The 14,587-nt window shown below is 46.6% G+C and overlaps 1 protein-coding gene across 18 annotated transcripts in view; it reads right to left on the bottom strand.

Annotated features, from left to right (window-relative positions):
- The window catches only part of CAMTA1 (calmodulin binding transcription activator 1), an 894,219-nt gene extending 880,264 nt beyond the window's left edge, over positions 1-13,955 (bottom strand). For 6 of the 18 annotated variants that reach the window (XM_049707725.1, XM_049707724.1, XM_049707696.1 and 3 more), the window contains exons 1-3: positions 13,706-13,935; positions 8,523-8,557; positions 6,302-6,394 (exon numbers count right to left, since the gene is read on the bottom strand). In XM_049707725.1, coding sequence (XP_049563682.1) covers positions 6,302-6,394; positions 8,523-8,557; positions 13,706-13,730 — 153 coding nt within the window. In that variant the 5' untranslated portion in view covers positions 13,731-13,935. Of the gene's footprint in view, positions 1-6,301; positions 6,395-8,522; positions 8,558-13,705 lie in introns of all 18 variants that reach the window. The other 12 variants (XM_049707721.1, XM_049707717.1, XM_049707704.1 and 9 more) reach the window with 7 other exon arrangements.
- Positions 13,956-14,587: the final 632 nt, after the last annotated feature.

The raw sequence follows: 14,587 nt of genomic DNA on the forward strand, positions 1-14,587 counted from the left end.
GGAGTCAGATGACAGTGAGCCCTGGAACCAGAGTCAGGATGCACAGAAGCCATGACCGGGACCCCTGCCCACTGCGTGCCAACTACGGTGAGGCAAGAAGCCTGCGTGCGAGTGAGAAGCCCTCTGTGCAAGGAGAAACGGGGAGCAGCAGAGAGGGGGGCCAGCAGAGCCATGACCCCCGCTCAGCCCCAGGGGCTCCAGAGGAAAAGGCCACTCCAGGCTCTCCGGGTGCAGTTCCCAGACTGTCCAGTTGGCCTCTGCTCTCCTTATACAAAAACCACCTTCACTTAACCTAAGTGGCTTGTGTTCCCTGCAAGAAAAACAGCTCCAACTAAAGGAGGGCCAGCTTCCCCTCCCTGACATCAAGTGTCCTAGTGTCCACTTTCTATATAAATGAACCTCAGAGCCATCTGATGTTCGTTTAGTGTGTGTGTGTGTGTGTGTGTGTGTGTGTGTGTGCGCGCGCGCGCGCGCGCGCGCATGCAGGGGTCGGCAGGGTGGGGGGGGGCAAGGGATTTTGATGCTTTATTTAAGGCACAACCTGCCAACTTAGTGTAATGAAAACATTGCCATACATTTACTTTTAGCTCCTTATAGCTACTTTTCTCATTGGGTTTTAAATCCATTTGGGGTTATTTTTTAATTGTGGAAAAATACACATAACCTAAAATGTACCACTTTAACCCTTTCTGAGTGTACAATTCAGTGGCATTAAGTACATTCACGCCGTTGTGCACCATCACCGCTCACCACCGTTTATCTTTAAAAGCGCTCTGAAAACCACGACTTTTTCATTCTTTTGTATTAAACAGGGATTTCCGTCTATGCTCTGTCATCAAGCGACAAGGTGGTGCTAAAGGCGCTGGCGGGGAGACGGCAGAGAACACCCGCAACCACCTGGAGCAGCCCCAGGGCGGCTAAGTCCATCCTCGGCTCCTCCAGCCCCGGCCACAGAAGCTGGAGCCTAAAAATACCGGCAGAGGACACACACCGGCTGTCAAGGAGATCCAGCCCAGTTAGAAAGGCTGCCACTATCACCTGATTTGCATCAGAAGACACCCATACGGGCAGCAATGGGTCATCTGTAGAATAATCAGATTCAGTGGAAAAAGACTGATGGTCCTTGCCTCCCAGAGTGCCTGGAATAAACCTCTGGGCCTTGAACTTGGTCAAGTAATCCATGATCAATTTCTAGAGGACCCCTAGGAAGAAAAACAAGTACTTCAAAAATGTTGAGTACCCACTCGTCACCTTCCGCTTGTTATAGCTCTCTTTGTAAGCACAACAGCCTGTTACTGATAAAATTAAATGAGGAAGAGACCTCCATCAGAAGCTTTGTCAAAGCAAATGATTCAGCCAGCACATTTCATAATGGCAGAGACAGAAAGGATAAGGCAGAGAATGTTGCCAAGAACACCGGGAACTTTAACTTGACCCTCAGTATCTTTAAATATGAAAGAAACTTTCAAAAACTAAATTATATTCAAGGTATCTCCAAACGCCAGGCCTGGAGCAGCCCGGGGAGTATGCACAAGTGAAGATGCTATATGATCAATTACAGTGGACTCACCGAAACTCCCCAATCCACAAGAGTTTCTTAGTAGGAAGAGTCTAGCAATAGATACATCCTAATAACAGTTATACTAATCAACTCCAGGAAATAAAGCTAAATGAATATAAATAATACTACCTTAAACATAAATGTCTGAGGTTAGCAGACACTTTTGCATCTGTAATCGTGTATTATCTAAGTCTGTTTTTCCAACACTATAAACTCTCATCCATATTAGAATAAAGACCTGAAATGTGTCACAGGGAATAACTAAGCAGAATGAACATTTTTGTGCTGTGCATCTTTAACAACTTTAACAATTTCTTTTGCAATTTTTAACTCGCAATGTGTTAGACCTAAAAAATTAAGCCCTCTCCGTATACCAGAAAGGAGGCGCCTCGGTGACTATAGTTCAAATTCCTCGTACACAGACGGCCTGACCTGGAGCAAGTACCTCAAAAGGAAAAGAGAGTTACACAGAATAAGACAGCTGCACACCAGCACAGCAAGCCATGAAGCGAAATCCCACACATGCAACTTCGTTTTCTTAGCATCATAAGTCAGATTGGGAAGGAACTTTAGAGGCTGTCACCAGGACTACCCTCTACCCAACACGTGAATCCCCTTAAAATTATGACCGACTAACTCATTACACGAGAGCAGAAGCCTAGGAAAAGCAAGATGAGATGCTGAGCCAGAATCAAGAGTGACGAAGTAGGATCTGGTAAGGAAGAGAAGGCTGCAGAGGCCAGGGAGAGAGGCTTCTAGCACCCAGCCTACAGAAGTGGCAGCAAGCACAGCAAATACACCTCTAGCTGGGGTCCTTGCTCCTGTTCGCCAGTGTTCCTGGCTACTGAAAGAGAAGAGTACGCGCTGGGAACCACAGTGGACTTGTTCTCAAAGCCATACAGGAAACCTAAGCCTTTGTGGCCAGAGGACTCATCTAGCACTGTTTGGTTCAGGGTAAGACAAAAATGATATTGCTGGCACTACAGCTAGGCTGCCCAACATTTTGAAATCTGATATCAAAACCCATAACTTTTCATAAATCCTACAGCAGTACACAGTAGAACACCGTTTTGAAAATGACTGCGTGTTTACGGAAACCCTCTACCATTAACTATTCCTTTCTTCAACAGTATTTACAATTAGATTCCTTCCTGGAGATTGTGTTTAAATAATTTTAAAATGATTCAGTTCTTAGAGAAAATAATAAATGTCATTTAAGTCAGCTTCAAATGCTTATGCATGTCTACTTGCTCTCATTTTTTTCCTCAGAGCATCTACTTAAAGGAGGAAGCTAAATAACAGACCACGAATCTCTGTTCCCCACCAGAAAACTTGGCTCAACCTAAAGGAACACCAAGCTCTCATTTCATTTAAGGCTGGGAGAAGACAATATCTCTGAGTTGTCAGGAGGTTTAAAAAGTCATCTCACGAGGAGCACTGGGTATCAATCAAAATGGTTGCAATTTGAATCATCTCTAACCATAAATTGTAACTGAGCCAAAATGATTTTTAAATATAACACATTTTACTTCTAGATGTTTCTTGGCAATTAAATAACTGGAAAGTCAACAAACCCCCAAGAAACCAGAGAAAATGAACTTTTTTTTATAGCTCACCATTCATCAACTACAGGAGGCCCGAAAGATGCCAGACGCCAGAGGCTCAGCCTCCAACACGGCCCTGCCGAGGCAAACTCCAAACAAGATTTCTTCAAGAACTGCTCTCACGCAGCACTAAATTACAAGCAGTGACCTCCCTGGAGGAGAAGCTAGAGTCAACAGCTACAGGAGTATGTGATCTAGGAAGATAAAACCCAACTCCGACACAAGAGCTGCCATGCCAGTTACATAATTATAATCACAACATACTGAAACTCTAAGTATCAAACAATAGTTATTTAAAATATTTCAAGAGGAAGAGAATCCCTCCCCCCTCAAAAAAAATCCAAATGTATTCCAAAAGTAATTTGCATAGAATATAATTTAATCTGCAGGCCTAACCTCTCTGAAATAAAGTAGAATCCTCTGATTTAGCCAAATTACAACAGAAATGCTGCTTTATAACAAAGGAGCTACAGCACAGCACCCTGAACTTCATGGGAGAACAAAAATGTAGTGTCAATATGTTCACAACACAGCTCAATCCACAAAATCATGAGATAATTAAACTGACTGTTTTTAGGATTCAATCTGTTTCGCCAGAAACCTTGTCCAAGCTACACTGATGCAAATCAGCATGAGCAACTCCAGCTCTGTTGAAACAACTCCAGTATCTTATCTTTTGTTTTACCTTTTATCGCTGATTTATGGGCTGATGGTAAACTGATTTGTCCATGTGCCAGAACTCAGCTTGGGAACACAGAACAAGAGAAGAGATTTGGAAGAACCAAACTCATGAATGAAAACGCTGACGTCATAGTTCAGCTCCCAGCAGAGCTCAGGGTAGTCTGTGAAGAAACAGTGCATCTTTGGGGATGTTAAGCCACTAGTCATTTAATAAAGGATATAAGAAAGAAAAAGCCCTTGCTCAAAACAAGGGAGGGGAAAAAAGAGAGAAGAGAGAGAGAGAAAGAACCACATTAACCACCTTTTCCCTAGGCCAAATATGAAAAATACACATGGCATATGCCATGAACAATCATAACTTCTAAACCATGGAAATATTTCATATTATTGTTAAAAGTACTATTTTTTTTAAAGTACGGTTAGCTATGTCTCTAAATAAGAACAAAGTCTCATTCGCATCTTAAATCTTCCTCCCGCCGGGTGCCATCACATTCAAAAAAGAGCACACAACGTAGTTTTAGTTCTTCACTAAAACCTATCTGGCATTGCCAAACCATGCCTAATTTTTTTTTGCGGTACGCGGGCCTCTCACTGTTGTGACCTCTCCCGTTGCGGAGCACAGGCTCCGGACACGCAGGCTCCACGGCATGTGCGATCTTCCCGGACCGGGGCACGAACCCATGTCCCCTGCATCGTCAGGCGGACTCTCAACCACTGCGCCACCAGGGAAGCCCCATGCCTAATATTTAAACAATTCTGAATATACAGGGTGGGACTCAGTGACCTCAGGCAAGCTACTGGAATTTTTATGTAACAGGGGAAAAAATCCTTTTATCTAATGATGTAATATAAACTAATAAAAAAAGAGATTATAAAAATTTGATTTAGGGGCTTCCCTGGTGGCGCAGTGGTTGAGAGTCCGCCTGCCAGTGCAGGGGACACGGGTTCGTGCCCCGGTCCAATAAGATCCCCCATGCCGCAGAGCGGCCGGGCCCATGAGCCATGGCCGCTGAGCCTGTGCGTCCGGAGCCTGTGCTCCGCAACGGGAGAGGACACAACAGTGAGAGGCCCGCGTATTGCAAAAAAAAAATTGATTTACTTAGAACTATTAAGAATAGCTAGTATGTGGACTGTTCACATTTTTCATCTCTTGACAGAACTTAAAATACAACTACTAAAAAAAAAAATACAACTAGTATTACAAACTTCTATGAAGTTTAGACACAATTTACTAAAATCCTATTATTCAGGACACTTAAGTAACTGATTCCTAGATTCCTAATGTTTCCCAGGAAATTTAAGATTATTACAGTCTTAGAAAATAAGTGACCCTCAGAGCCTCGATCACCCCTCCAGAGCACAAAACTACAGGGACATTTTCTCTTCTTTACCACTCACATGGCTTAAAATAGCCATTCACCCAAAACGGATTTTTTTTTTAATTTAAGCAGTAAACAATTTTGCCAATAAACATTTTAAAAAGATCTTATTAAGTTAAAATGCAAACATACCGGTTTTATCTGAAAATCTAAAATGTTAAAAGAGATCATCTCACGTTTCCACCACAAGTATCTTTGATAGAACATCACTACCCCCTTGTGGATTCACAATAAAAAATCCTTATCTTCAAATTTCACTTTTTAAATGTTTCATTCTGCTGAACTTCCATTAAAGTTTACATTCTCTTAACTAAGGGTTACTTTATTTCAATTACTTTTTAAAAGAGAAAAAACACTTAACATTTTAAAATAACCAATCCCATCAACTTCTTTATCTTCTAAGCATCCCCATTTTGGGGAGTGTTCTTCATACAATAAGTATATTTGCCGATTTCAGCATGGTAACCATACCAACGTTCCATTTTTTTTCCTTAGAATTTCTGAATTTACAATCACAGTCATCATTTTGAGATTATTTTTTAAAAATAAATGGGTAAAAAAAAAAATAAAATAAAATAAATGGGTAATTTCTTCACTATCGCATCTTTTCCTTCTCTTTGATAACCTCCCACTTTGTACCAATTTCTTTTTATTGCTTCCAAATGGTTTGATATCCATGTGCCCCAGAAAACCAGTGGGGCACATACCTCCTCAAGAATAACTTTTCAGGGGACTTCCCTGGTGGTGCAGTGGTTGAGAGTCCGCCTGCTGATGCAGGGGACACGGGTTCGTGCCCCGGTCCGGGAAGATCCCACGTGCCGCGGAGCAGCTGGGCCCGTGAGCCATGGCCGCTGAGCCTGCGCGTCTGGAGCCTGTGCTCCGCAACGGGAGAGGCCGCAACAGTGAGAGGCCCACATGCCGCAAAAATAAATAAATAAATAAAAATAACTTTTCAGCTAAGAATTAAAAACCAAATCTAAGTTTTAAAAAGACTAACTCTTGATTGTATTGCTGTACCCTCAGAAATGCTTTCTGGCAATCTAAATCAACCCTGATGAAGGAAGAAAAGATAGTACCTGTTTTTCAAAGTAGAAAAAAGCCTTTGTTTTCTTTCTCTCTTTCTTTTTTTTTAGTTGCAGGAGTACCTCTGGCTGTATCTGCATATCATTCTAATATAACACAGATACATACTGTTAAACGTATGCTGTAAAAAAGATTAAATAGACTTAGATATCTGGTTTATCACTTGTTACAGACACTAGATTTAGCTGAAAGTTATAAGTCATCTCCGCAATGATGTGCAGGCCACAGAGAGAAGGTCCGAGTCCTGGTGAGTCGGACTGCCGTTTCAGAGAGTTAGTGCCCCATTTTCTCATAGAGGTTGGGCACAAAAGTAGGGACACAGTAACTCACTATTACCATGAGAAGACAAATTCCAGTATTCATTCTAAAGGTTAGGTGGAAATAAAGGAGGAAAAATCCACTTGGCAAGTGTTTTTAAGTGACTAAATACATGATCTTACCTTGTGGTAACTGCTAAGGAAAGATAGGAGAGACCGGCACGGTCTGTTAAATGACTGAACGCTCTGTGTCACCTGCCAACCCCACTGAAGGCTGTCTATGCAAAACGGAGCGACTGACAACGTGTCCAAAGCTAGCAGCTGAGCCGCAGAGGAGGCGGGGTCAGAGCCGGCCTTCATGGTTTCCTTTTTGGGGATTTTGTTATGAGTGCTGTTTTTAGATTTGGGCGGTGGGGGGGGGTTGTATTTTGGGTGACATTAGGAAGTGAGATCACGGGTGAGATTAATGCCACTTAATCAGTGTCCAGGTGATGACGTGTTTAAAACTGTTCAGAACTCAGCCCCAAACATTTACTTGAAGGCACGTCACATCAGGTACCTGTAAGTACAAAGCCATACTGCAGAGAGCAGAGTGAGGGGTCCAGCCCCAACCAGCACGTCTTCCTCCCCTGCCGATACCCTCTCCTAACAGGCTCAGAAAGGGATACGTTCATTACATGTCTTGAAGGGCCTTGCTAAATCTGAAAAAGAGAAATAAAATGGGACTGCACTTTTCCAAATGAGGGACTCATGTGGAAGAGAACATGCAATTCTACCAAGAATGAGCAAAACACTGGGGTGAATGTAGAAGAAGAACCATTTCAAAAATATCTCTGGTCATTCCAGCTTACGGTATGTCAATTAGCTGAAAGTAAATGAACGACCCTCTTTAAAAAAAGTGAAAAGGGAAGTAATGTGGCTGACACTTGGCCTCTCTTTGCAGTGGGGTACATATTTCTTTTTTAGTCCAGGGTAATGAACTAAAAAATGCTCAGGAAGCATTACCAATCTTTACACAAGGAGGCCCATGACCTTCTACAAGCAATGGCGTTCAAAGCAGAAAGATGCAAGAGAACCTCAGAAATACACAGCCAGCATACTGATGGGGAGAAAAAAAAACACCCTTTACTGCGTCCCACCATATAAAAAATTCAAGGATGGCTGTCCTTGTCAATATATACAAAGAAACACTCTCCTTACAAATACATGACAAATATCACAGGATGGAAGACCATCTATATGTTTACAAGTCCCAGTGACAGAATGGTAACACATCTTAATCGCAGGACTGATGGCCACGACATCCATGGATGGCACAAGATACAGGGATCTAATAGCGTCTGATCAACTATATCCTGAACCTGATTAGGTATTCAAAAAATAAATAAAAAGAAAAGAAAGACAGATTACACACTATAATCTGGAATAGGGGGTGAATGACCGTGCATCCTAACTCATGTTCTATGGACATAGAAGCGGAGCCAGAACACTTCCTGCCCTCACCCTCAAAGACACCAAAGACCAGAGATGGTACTAAGACAGGCAGCATGATATTAGAAGACCCCACACTACCTCGTGAATGAAGGCCCCAAATGAAGTATCAGTAGTATACTTGCTGCCTCTGCCCAAAGAAGTGTATCGTTATCAAGCCAAAGAAACAGAAAGAAGTTGGCTAAATGCAGCAAAAACAAAAATTTCCAAAATTCTACACGGGGAGGCCCAGGCGCCAAAAGGACACAGTGTTTCACCGAGGATGCTATCCAGTTACAAATACTACCATCACCCCTTACCTTGTGGCTTAAATCCCATTCCATCTCCCTACAAGGAGTAACACTGCCTCTTACTACAGGACAAAAAGAATGGTGGGCACCCCTCTTTACTGAATGACAGAAAGGCTATAAATACAGTAATCTACAATTTTTTTTTATAATAACAATGAAAAGGGCAATAAACAAACCTTGTGGGAAGAAAGGGAGGTAGGATTTAAGTCACCTAGAACATCAAAAAGAAAAAAAAAGATCATGGTAAGTAATTCCAGAAGATACAGAACATTTTAGAAAATGATCTGTTATAATGGAAATACAACAGAAACACACATCACCTTGTCCCCACAGAAAATATTCAGTCACATATTCACACAGATAAAGGACAATGGCAAACCCCATACTACAACAATCTTAAACAAGAGCTCTTCTTAAGACTGAAACACTAGCAAAATTGGTTTCTACAGATATTGTAGAGGGGAAATCTGATTTAACATAGGAGGAAAAGAAAAAGTGCACTTCAGGTTAATTCTTTATCATTACTCTCATCATTAGGTACACCAAACCTACACCCCAAAATACTATAAGGCTATTTACCAAAATAAAGAAAAGACACAAATAACAGTACCAATAAAAAGTGTAAAGAATTAAAAGTCACATAATAAACAAAAGCAGTGATATGTATACCAGATACCTAGCCTAAGAATGCTCACAACAATTAGGCGTAAAATTTAGATATAACACTTCCTGGCAGCGAAAATGTACCAGCAGCACATACTGTCCTTACTATCTGATAATATGAAATTTACCAGTTAATCATGAGAAAATGTTCTATCACTTCCTTCTATAAAGGATGTATTTGATTTCATGTTCTATACAATCCCCACTATGCTGCTGTTCAAATGTTATACAAGCGCCCCAATCAACATATATCTAAATGACCTAGACGTTATACCTAGACATTTAGGAAGAAGACTGACTACTTTTTTCTACACACACACCCACACCCCCACACACCCCACACACAGTCTGAAGGAAGGCTGTTGAGTGCTTCTCCCAGTCTGCCCTCCACCCTCTCCACCACCCCGACTCCTGCAGGGACAGGGAAAAGCTCAATGGGATAGTACACTATAACTAATTAGAGTTATCTCTTTGTAAGATTACAATCCAAACAAGTTCAGAAAAGAATTCCTTACACGAATACATAAAAAGACAAGCACAAGATACGCAGCGATGTCATTTGCACTAAATGGCTAACAAGACCCCTACGGTCTCAAGCAGTCACATAACCTACCCCCCCACGCACACACAGATCCCTGCACGAAATACAAGCTCAGTGAATGAAGGTCTCCAGGATGAATGCACTCAGTGATGGGAACGTGGGTGTAAAAACAACTTCTCTCCAAAAGGCCAAATGCAAAGGTCCCACAAAGGAGGCAATGGCACACAACTAGGAGGGGAAAGGAAGAGAACATGAGAATCACCTTCTGTTGCTTTTTCCATAAGGAAATTAGAAAGAAGTACAACTGCACACAAAGATGTATTTCCCCAAAACTCAGGAAATGGGAAACGAAGAATGGCCCAGAGGAATGAGGAAGGGAAGAAATGTTAAGCTAGAAGATGGGCCAACTGAGAAGCAGCCAGAAAGAAATATAATCCCACCAGGCACAGGGGCCACACCCAGCATAAACAGAGAGCTAAAATAATGCCACCTGACTCTAAAGAATAGGTTATTTTAAGAGGAAAGCCTAAAAACTAAAGAAATGGAAAAATGTGGATAAGCAGGATATATAAAGATGTCTCAAAGAGGAGGCAAGAGCAACCCTACTGTTTGGAAAAGGAAAATCTGACCCAACCTGACCATGAGTACAGGTTGCCGCGAACACGTCAACATTCTGAATCCACTGAACAATGAGATGAAGAAACCCAACATTTCCCAGGCGCAGGATAAGTCAGGTCTTCAAAAAGGCCAGGGAAGAGATGTCCCGTGGGTCACCCAACCTTGTCCAGAAAGCTGGGGGTATGGGGAGAGGGGGCTGCAGGCAGGGGAGAGTGATGCTCTAACAGAAAGATATAAAAAAGAAAAATCATTAAGAGAACAGAACCTGTCTACCTGACCGTGCACTGGAAAAGTAAGAGGAAAAAGCTGATCTCCAATAATCTACGGGGACAGGTGACACAGAAAGCACAACTGCATCAAACTCCAAGAAAGGAACATTAACTTTGCACACTAACCTCCGGTGTGTTCCTCTAACCTTTACCATTTTCGTTCTACTGCCCTCGGAATGGAGCACCCTGGTGGGCAGGGAAAATTCCAAAAGGCAGTCGGTGGTACAGGGAAGAGCAGGAGAGGATCCACCACTGGAAGAGAGAGGACTCTACTGGGAACACGCCAACATATACAGCAGATAGTCAACTCTTGTTTTCCCAGGGTCGTTAATACTACACCCTAAAAATACACAATTCCATCAACTGAATATAGATGCAGGCAGAATAGAAATAGCATAAAAACTTTAAAAAAAAAAAAAAAAAGGAAATTGAGGTCAAAAGCACAACTTTCAGACAATGGGTATGATACCCACCGGATAACTCAATACTGACTGAGGGGCAAAGCCGTGAAGTCAATGACTCATGCTGAGCAATCCTCCAGGTAACCTTGCCCCGGACTCAGTAACCCAGGTAGAGAGTCTCCTGGCTAGAAAAGCGCTTCAAGGTCCAAAAGCGCAGTCTTGACAAAGCTTGTCGGGGAGGACGGGGCTCCACACTCGACCTGTCCCAAAGTAAGACTGGGCTGCTGAGTGAGGCACCCAACAACCATTCCAGCTATGGGAGGGAGGGGAGGGAGGGGCCCCAGAGCCAAGGGGAAATGGCCAAATACACAAACTGTGATGCTCAGAGAAAACCTGGAGAATCATCCCTCCCACCCTTCCACAAAGTGTCACAGGCCTTCCCAAAGGTAACTTTTCCTAATGTGCACAACCTCTCTCAATTATTTAAATGGTCAAAATAAAACAGTGACATATTTATGGCCATTCATTCCTAGTTCTGTCACAGAAACACATATTCTTCTCACCTGCCCCTATCCTGTGCCCAAAATACATGAAATCTCTCTCTCCTACACGGCAGTAAAGAAGTCAAGATGGGAACTTTTCACCCCGTGAAGAACCAAGCAGAGAAGACCACCCCTAAATTCAGAATGCCTAAGTTTTGGCGCACATGGGCAAGCCCTCTACACTTTGTGTATTCAGGGATTTGGTGGACATTCAGGATGTCATTCTGCTTATTCAGTACAGTACAAATGACAAAGGAAAGAGCGGTTAAGAATTGGCCATTTATCAATGAGTCTTCTGATTCCTCTAAGCCTGAAGAGTTACCAACAACAGTGATACATAGCTATGTCCTTACACGTCAAGGTCCCCATATACACCCAAGATGTACAGAGAGTCATCTAACCCTTCCAACTTCCTGTGTATAAGTAAAGGATATGATTTCACATATAAATACATGCCTATGTGCATATATACATATAAACAAATGCATAGTATCATTTTTTGCCAAAAAGGAACCAGAGCAGCAAAAAAACAGAAAGCATCTAAATTTCCCCTTCACCTGGAACCTATAAGATTGAAAGAAATGTTTGCATCCCACGAGAGACAACACCAGGGCCCAAGGAAGGTTCTAGTACAACAAGGAGCACACTAGCAACCTCTTCCCGAATGGCATGTGGGCGACATGGGTGTCTACACTCCCTTTTCTGGATGGAAAGGCATATGGCTTCTTCTTACCCAGCCAACATGAATACAATTTAAGAAAATTAGAAAAAGTCAAGGTAACAGGCTCACTAAATATGGCTGACTGGGAAACAGAAGCCATAAGGAGGATATGAGTTCTCTTAAAAAAGAAATGGGAAGTTTATTTCCAGGGAAGGTTCAAAGTCTCTTGAATGTAGGATGTATGAAGTCTGGTTCTCACTGCACAGAAGACAGTAATCCGAACACCAAAAGCCAAGGGCACATGAACCTCTTTCTGCGGGGGGAGGGTAGCGTCAACTGATGAATGCTGCCCCGACCTAAGAGCGAGAGTAAACTGGAAGCAAAAATAGACCCGTTTTCCTCAGACACAGGCCGTCACTGCCGGGACCCCGGCCCTATATCTGATGGGGCAACCACCCTCACCCAGACGAGAAACTCCAAGGAGAGAGACGTGTCAGGGGAGAGAGACAGATGGGGAAAGGAGCAGTGGAATGTCCAGTTCCTCCCAAAAGAGAGAGAGGGCAACTCAAAGGGTATTCAGGAAATGAGCTCACCCTAACCCAGGAAAGTGTGCGGAGAGCGTGCATAATCTGTAAGAAGTATGTGCTTTCCTATTTAGAAATGACTTCAGAGCTGCACAGGCCCCCACTATCCACTGGGTGAGGGAAGAAGAACATGGGGAGCCCGAGTCCCCTTGTCCTGACAAAAGGGTCAATAAATGGTGTGCAGAGGCCCCAAAAGATTCCACAGAGGATGAGAGGATGATACGGACCCCTCTGCCAAAGGAGGATCAGGGTCACAGAAGGTAAAGGGCAAGGGAATATGGAGATCATCACTTGCCACAGAAACGAAGACCCCACCCTCCTGGCTGCGAGGGGTGCAAGGGCAAGAGTAGGATGGGAGCGACTGCTGGGGGCGGGGATGCTGCGCAGGCCCCCTCCCAGGAACGGAAGGGGGAGGGGTCACACGAGGCCCTTCGGCCCGGGGACGCTCAGCAGGAGGGGGTCCCCCTGGTGGGGAGGAGCGCGGGGACCCCGCCGGCTCTGGGAGGCGCCCACGGGGCTCCAGGGTGAGGCTGGACAGAGACTGCCCGGCCCCGCCGCCGAGAACCAGGGACGGCGAGGCTGAGCGCCGGCGGTGCCCCGACAGGGACCGGTCCGGGGCAGCGGGGCGCGGGGCCGGAGGGGGCCTGAGGAGGATAAACTTTCCGCCCCGCGGCCCCCACCGGGCCCGGCGCGGGGGGCGGGGGCCGCGCCGGGCCCGGGAGCGGCGGGGATGCCCGGTCCGGGTGGGGGAGGCGCCGGCCCTCCCTCCGCGGCTCCTCCTCCTCGCTGGGCCCGGCCCCCGCCCGCCGGCCCCCCGCCCCTCCGGCCCCAGCCCGCCCCCGGGTGGGGGTGTGCGGCGCCGCGCTCCGCCGCCCCGCGTGTCATCTCAGGAACCGGCCGCGCTCCGCCCCCCCACCCGCCGCCCCCTCCCCGGCCCGGGGCGCCCGCCCGCCGCCGCCGCCGCCGCCGCCGCCGCGCCCCCGCGCTCCCGCCCGCCGCCGCCGATGCCCGGGATGTCCGGCGGGGCCGGGTCCCGCCGCCCGCCGCGCCACCCCCGGCCCCTCACGCTCCGGCTCTTACCTTCCGGCTTGTTTTCGGCAGCCATTTCCCCTCCGCGCGCCACATCCTCCTCCTCCTCGCGACCGGGACCCCGAGCGCGCGCCTCGTACCGCCGCCGCCGCCGCCGGCCCAGCCACCCCGCCGCCGCCGCGCACCCGCCCTGGCCCCGCCCCGCGGCCCACGCACTGAGCCCGTTGGGCCGCGCGGCTGCCACTCATCGCTCCCGCCACCAATCGTCCCGCACCAGGGGTCTCACTACTCTCCGGGAGGAGCGTCCTATCCCTCCGGCCCATTGGCTAGTCACCACCCAACGGAATGAAAGGATTGGTCAAGAATCAACGCCCCCTCCCCACCCACTCCCAGGAAAGCCCGCCTTCCAGACCTAAACAAAGCTTTCCAGTGGCCAGAGCACGAAAGAACTGCCCAATCAGGAAGGGGCCGACACGGAATATTTCCTCGAGGCCGAGACGTGGCATTTTGATTGGGCGTTACTACAGTGTTTCCCAGGCCGTCCAGACCAATCAAAGGGGGTTCCCGGAACTCGGGAGCGGCGAAGGGAAGCCCCGCCCCCGAGCGTGACCGTCATGAGGAAGGCGCTCGCTCATTGGCGCGTTGGGGCTTTTCCCGCGTGCTCCCGGGGCTGAAGGACGTTCCCGGGGAAGCCGCTGCCGGCGCGTGGGGTCCCGGTGGCAGTGGAGGACGCGGCGGAATCTCCGGGATCCCTCGGCCTGTCGCTTCCAGGGGGCAGCGAGGGCCGGGGGCCTCGGGGCTGGCGTCGGCCGGGCGCCGCGCTCGAGAGCCGGCCGGCCCTGGGGTCCGGGCGTCGCTGCGGGCGGTGGGGGAGGGGCGCGCCTCCGCCAGGTCCCGCCCCTTCCCCTCCCCCCTCACCGGCGCCCCGCCCCC

This window comes from Orcinus orca, chromosome 1 (genome assembly GCF_937001465.1).
Source record: "Orcinus orca chromosome 1, mOrcOrc1.1, whole genome shotgun sequence".
Classification (NCBI taxonomy): Eukaryota; Metazoa; Chordata; class Mammalia; order Artiodactyla; family Delphinidae; genus Orcinus; species Orcinus orca.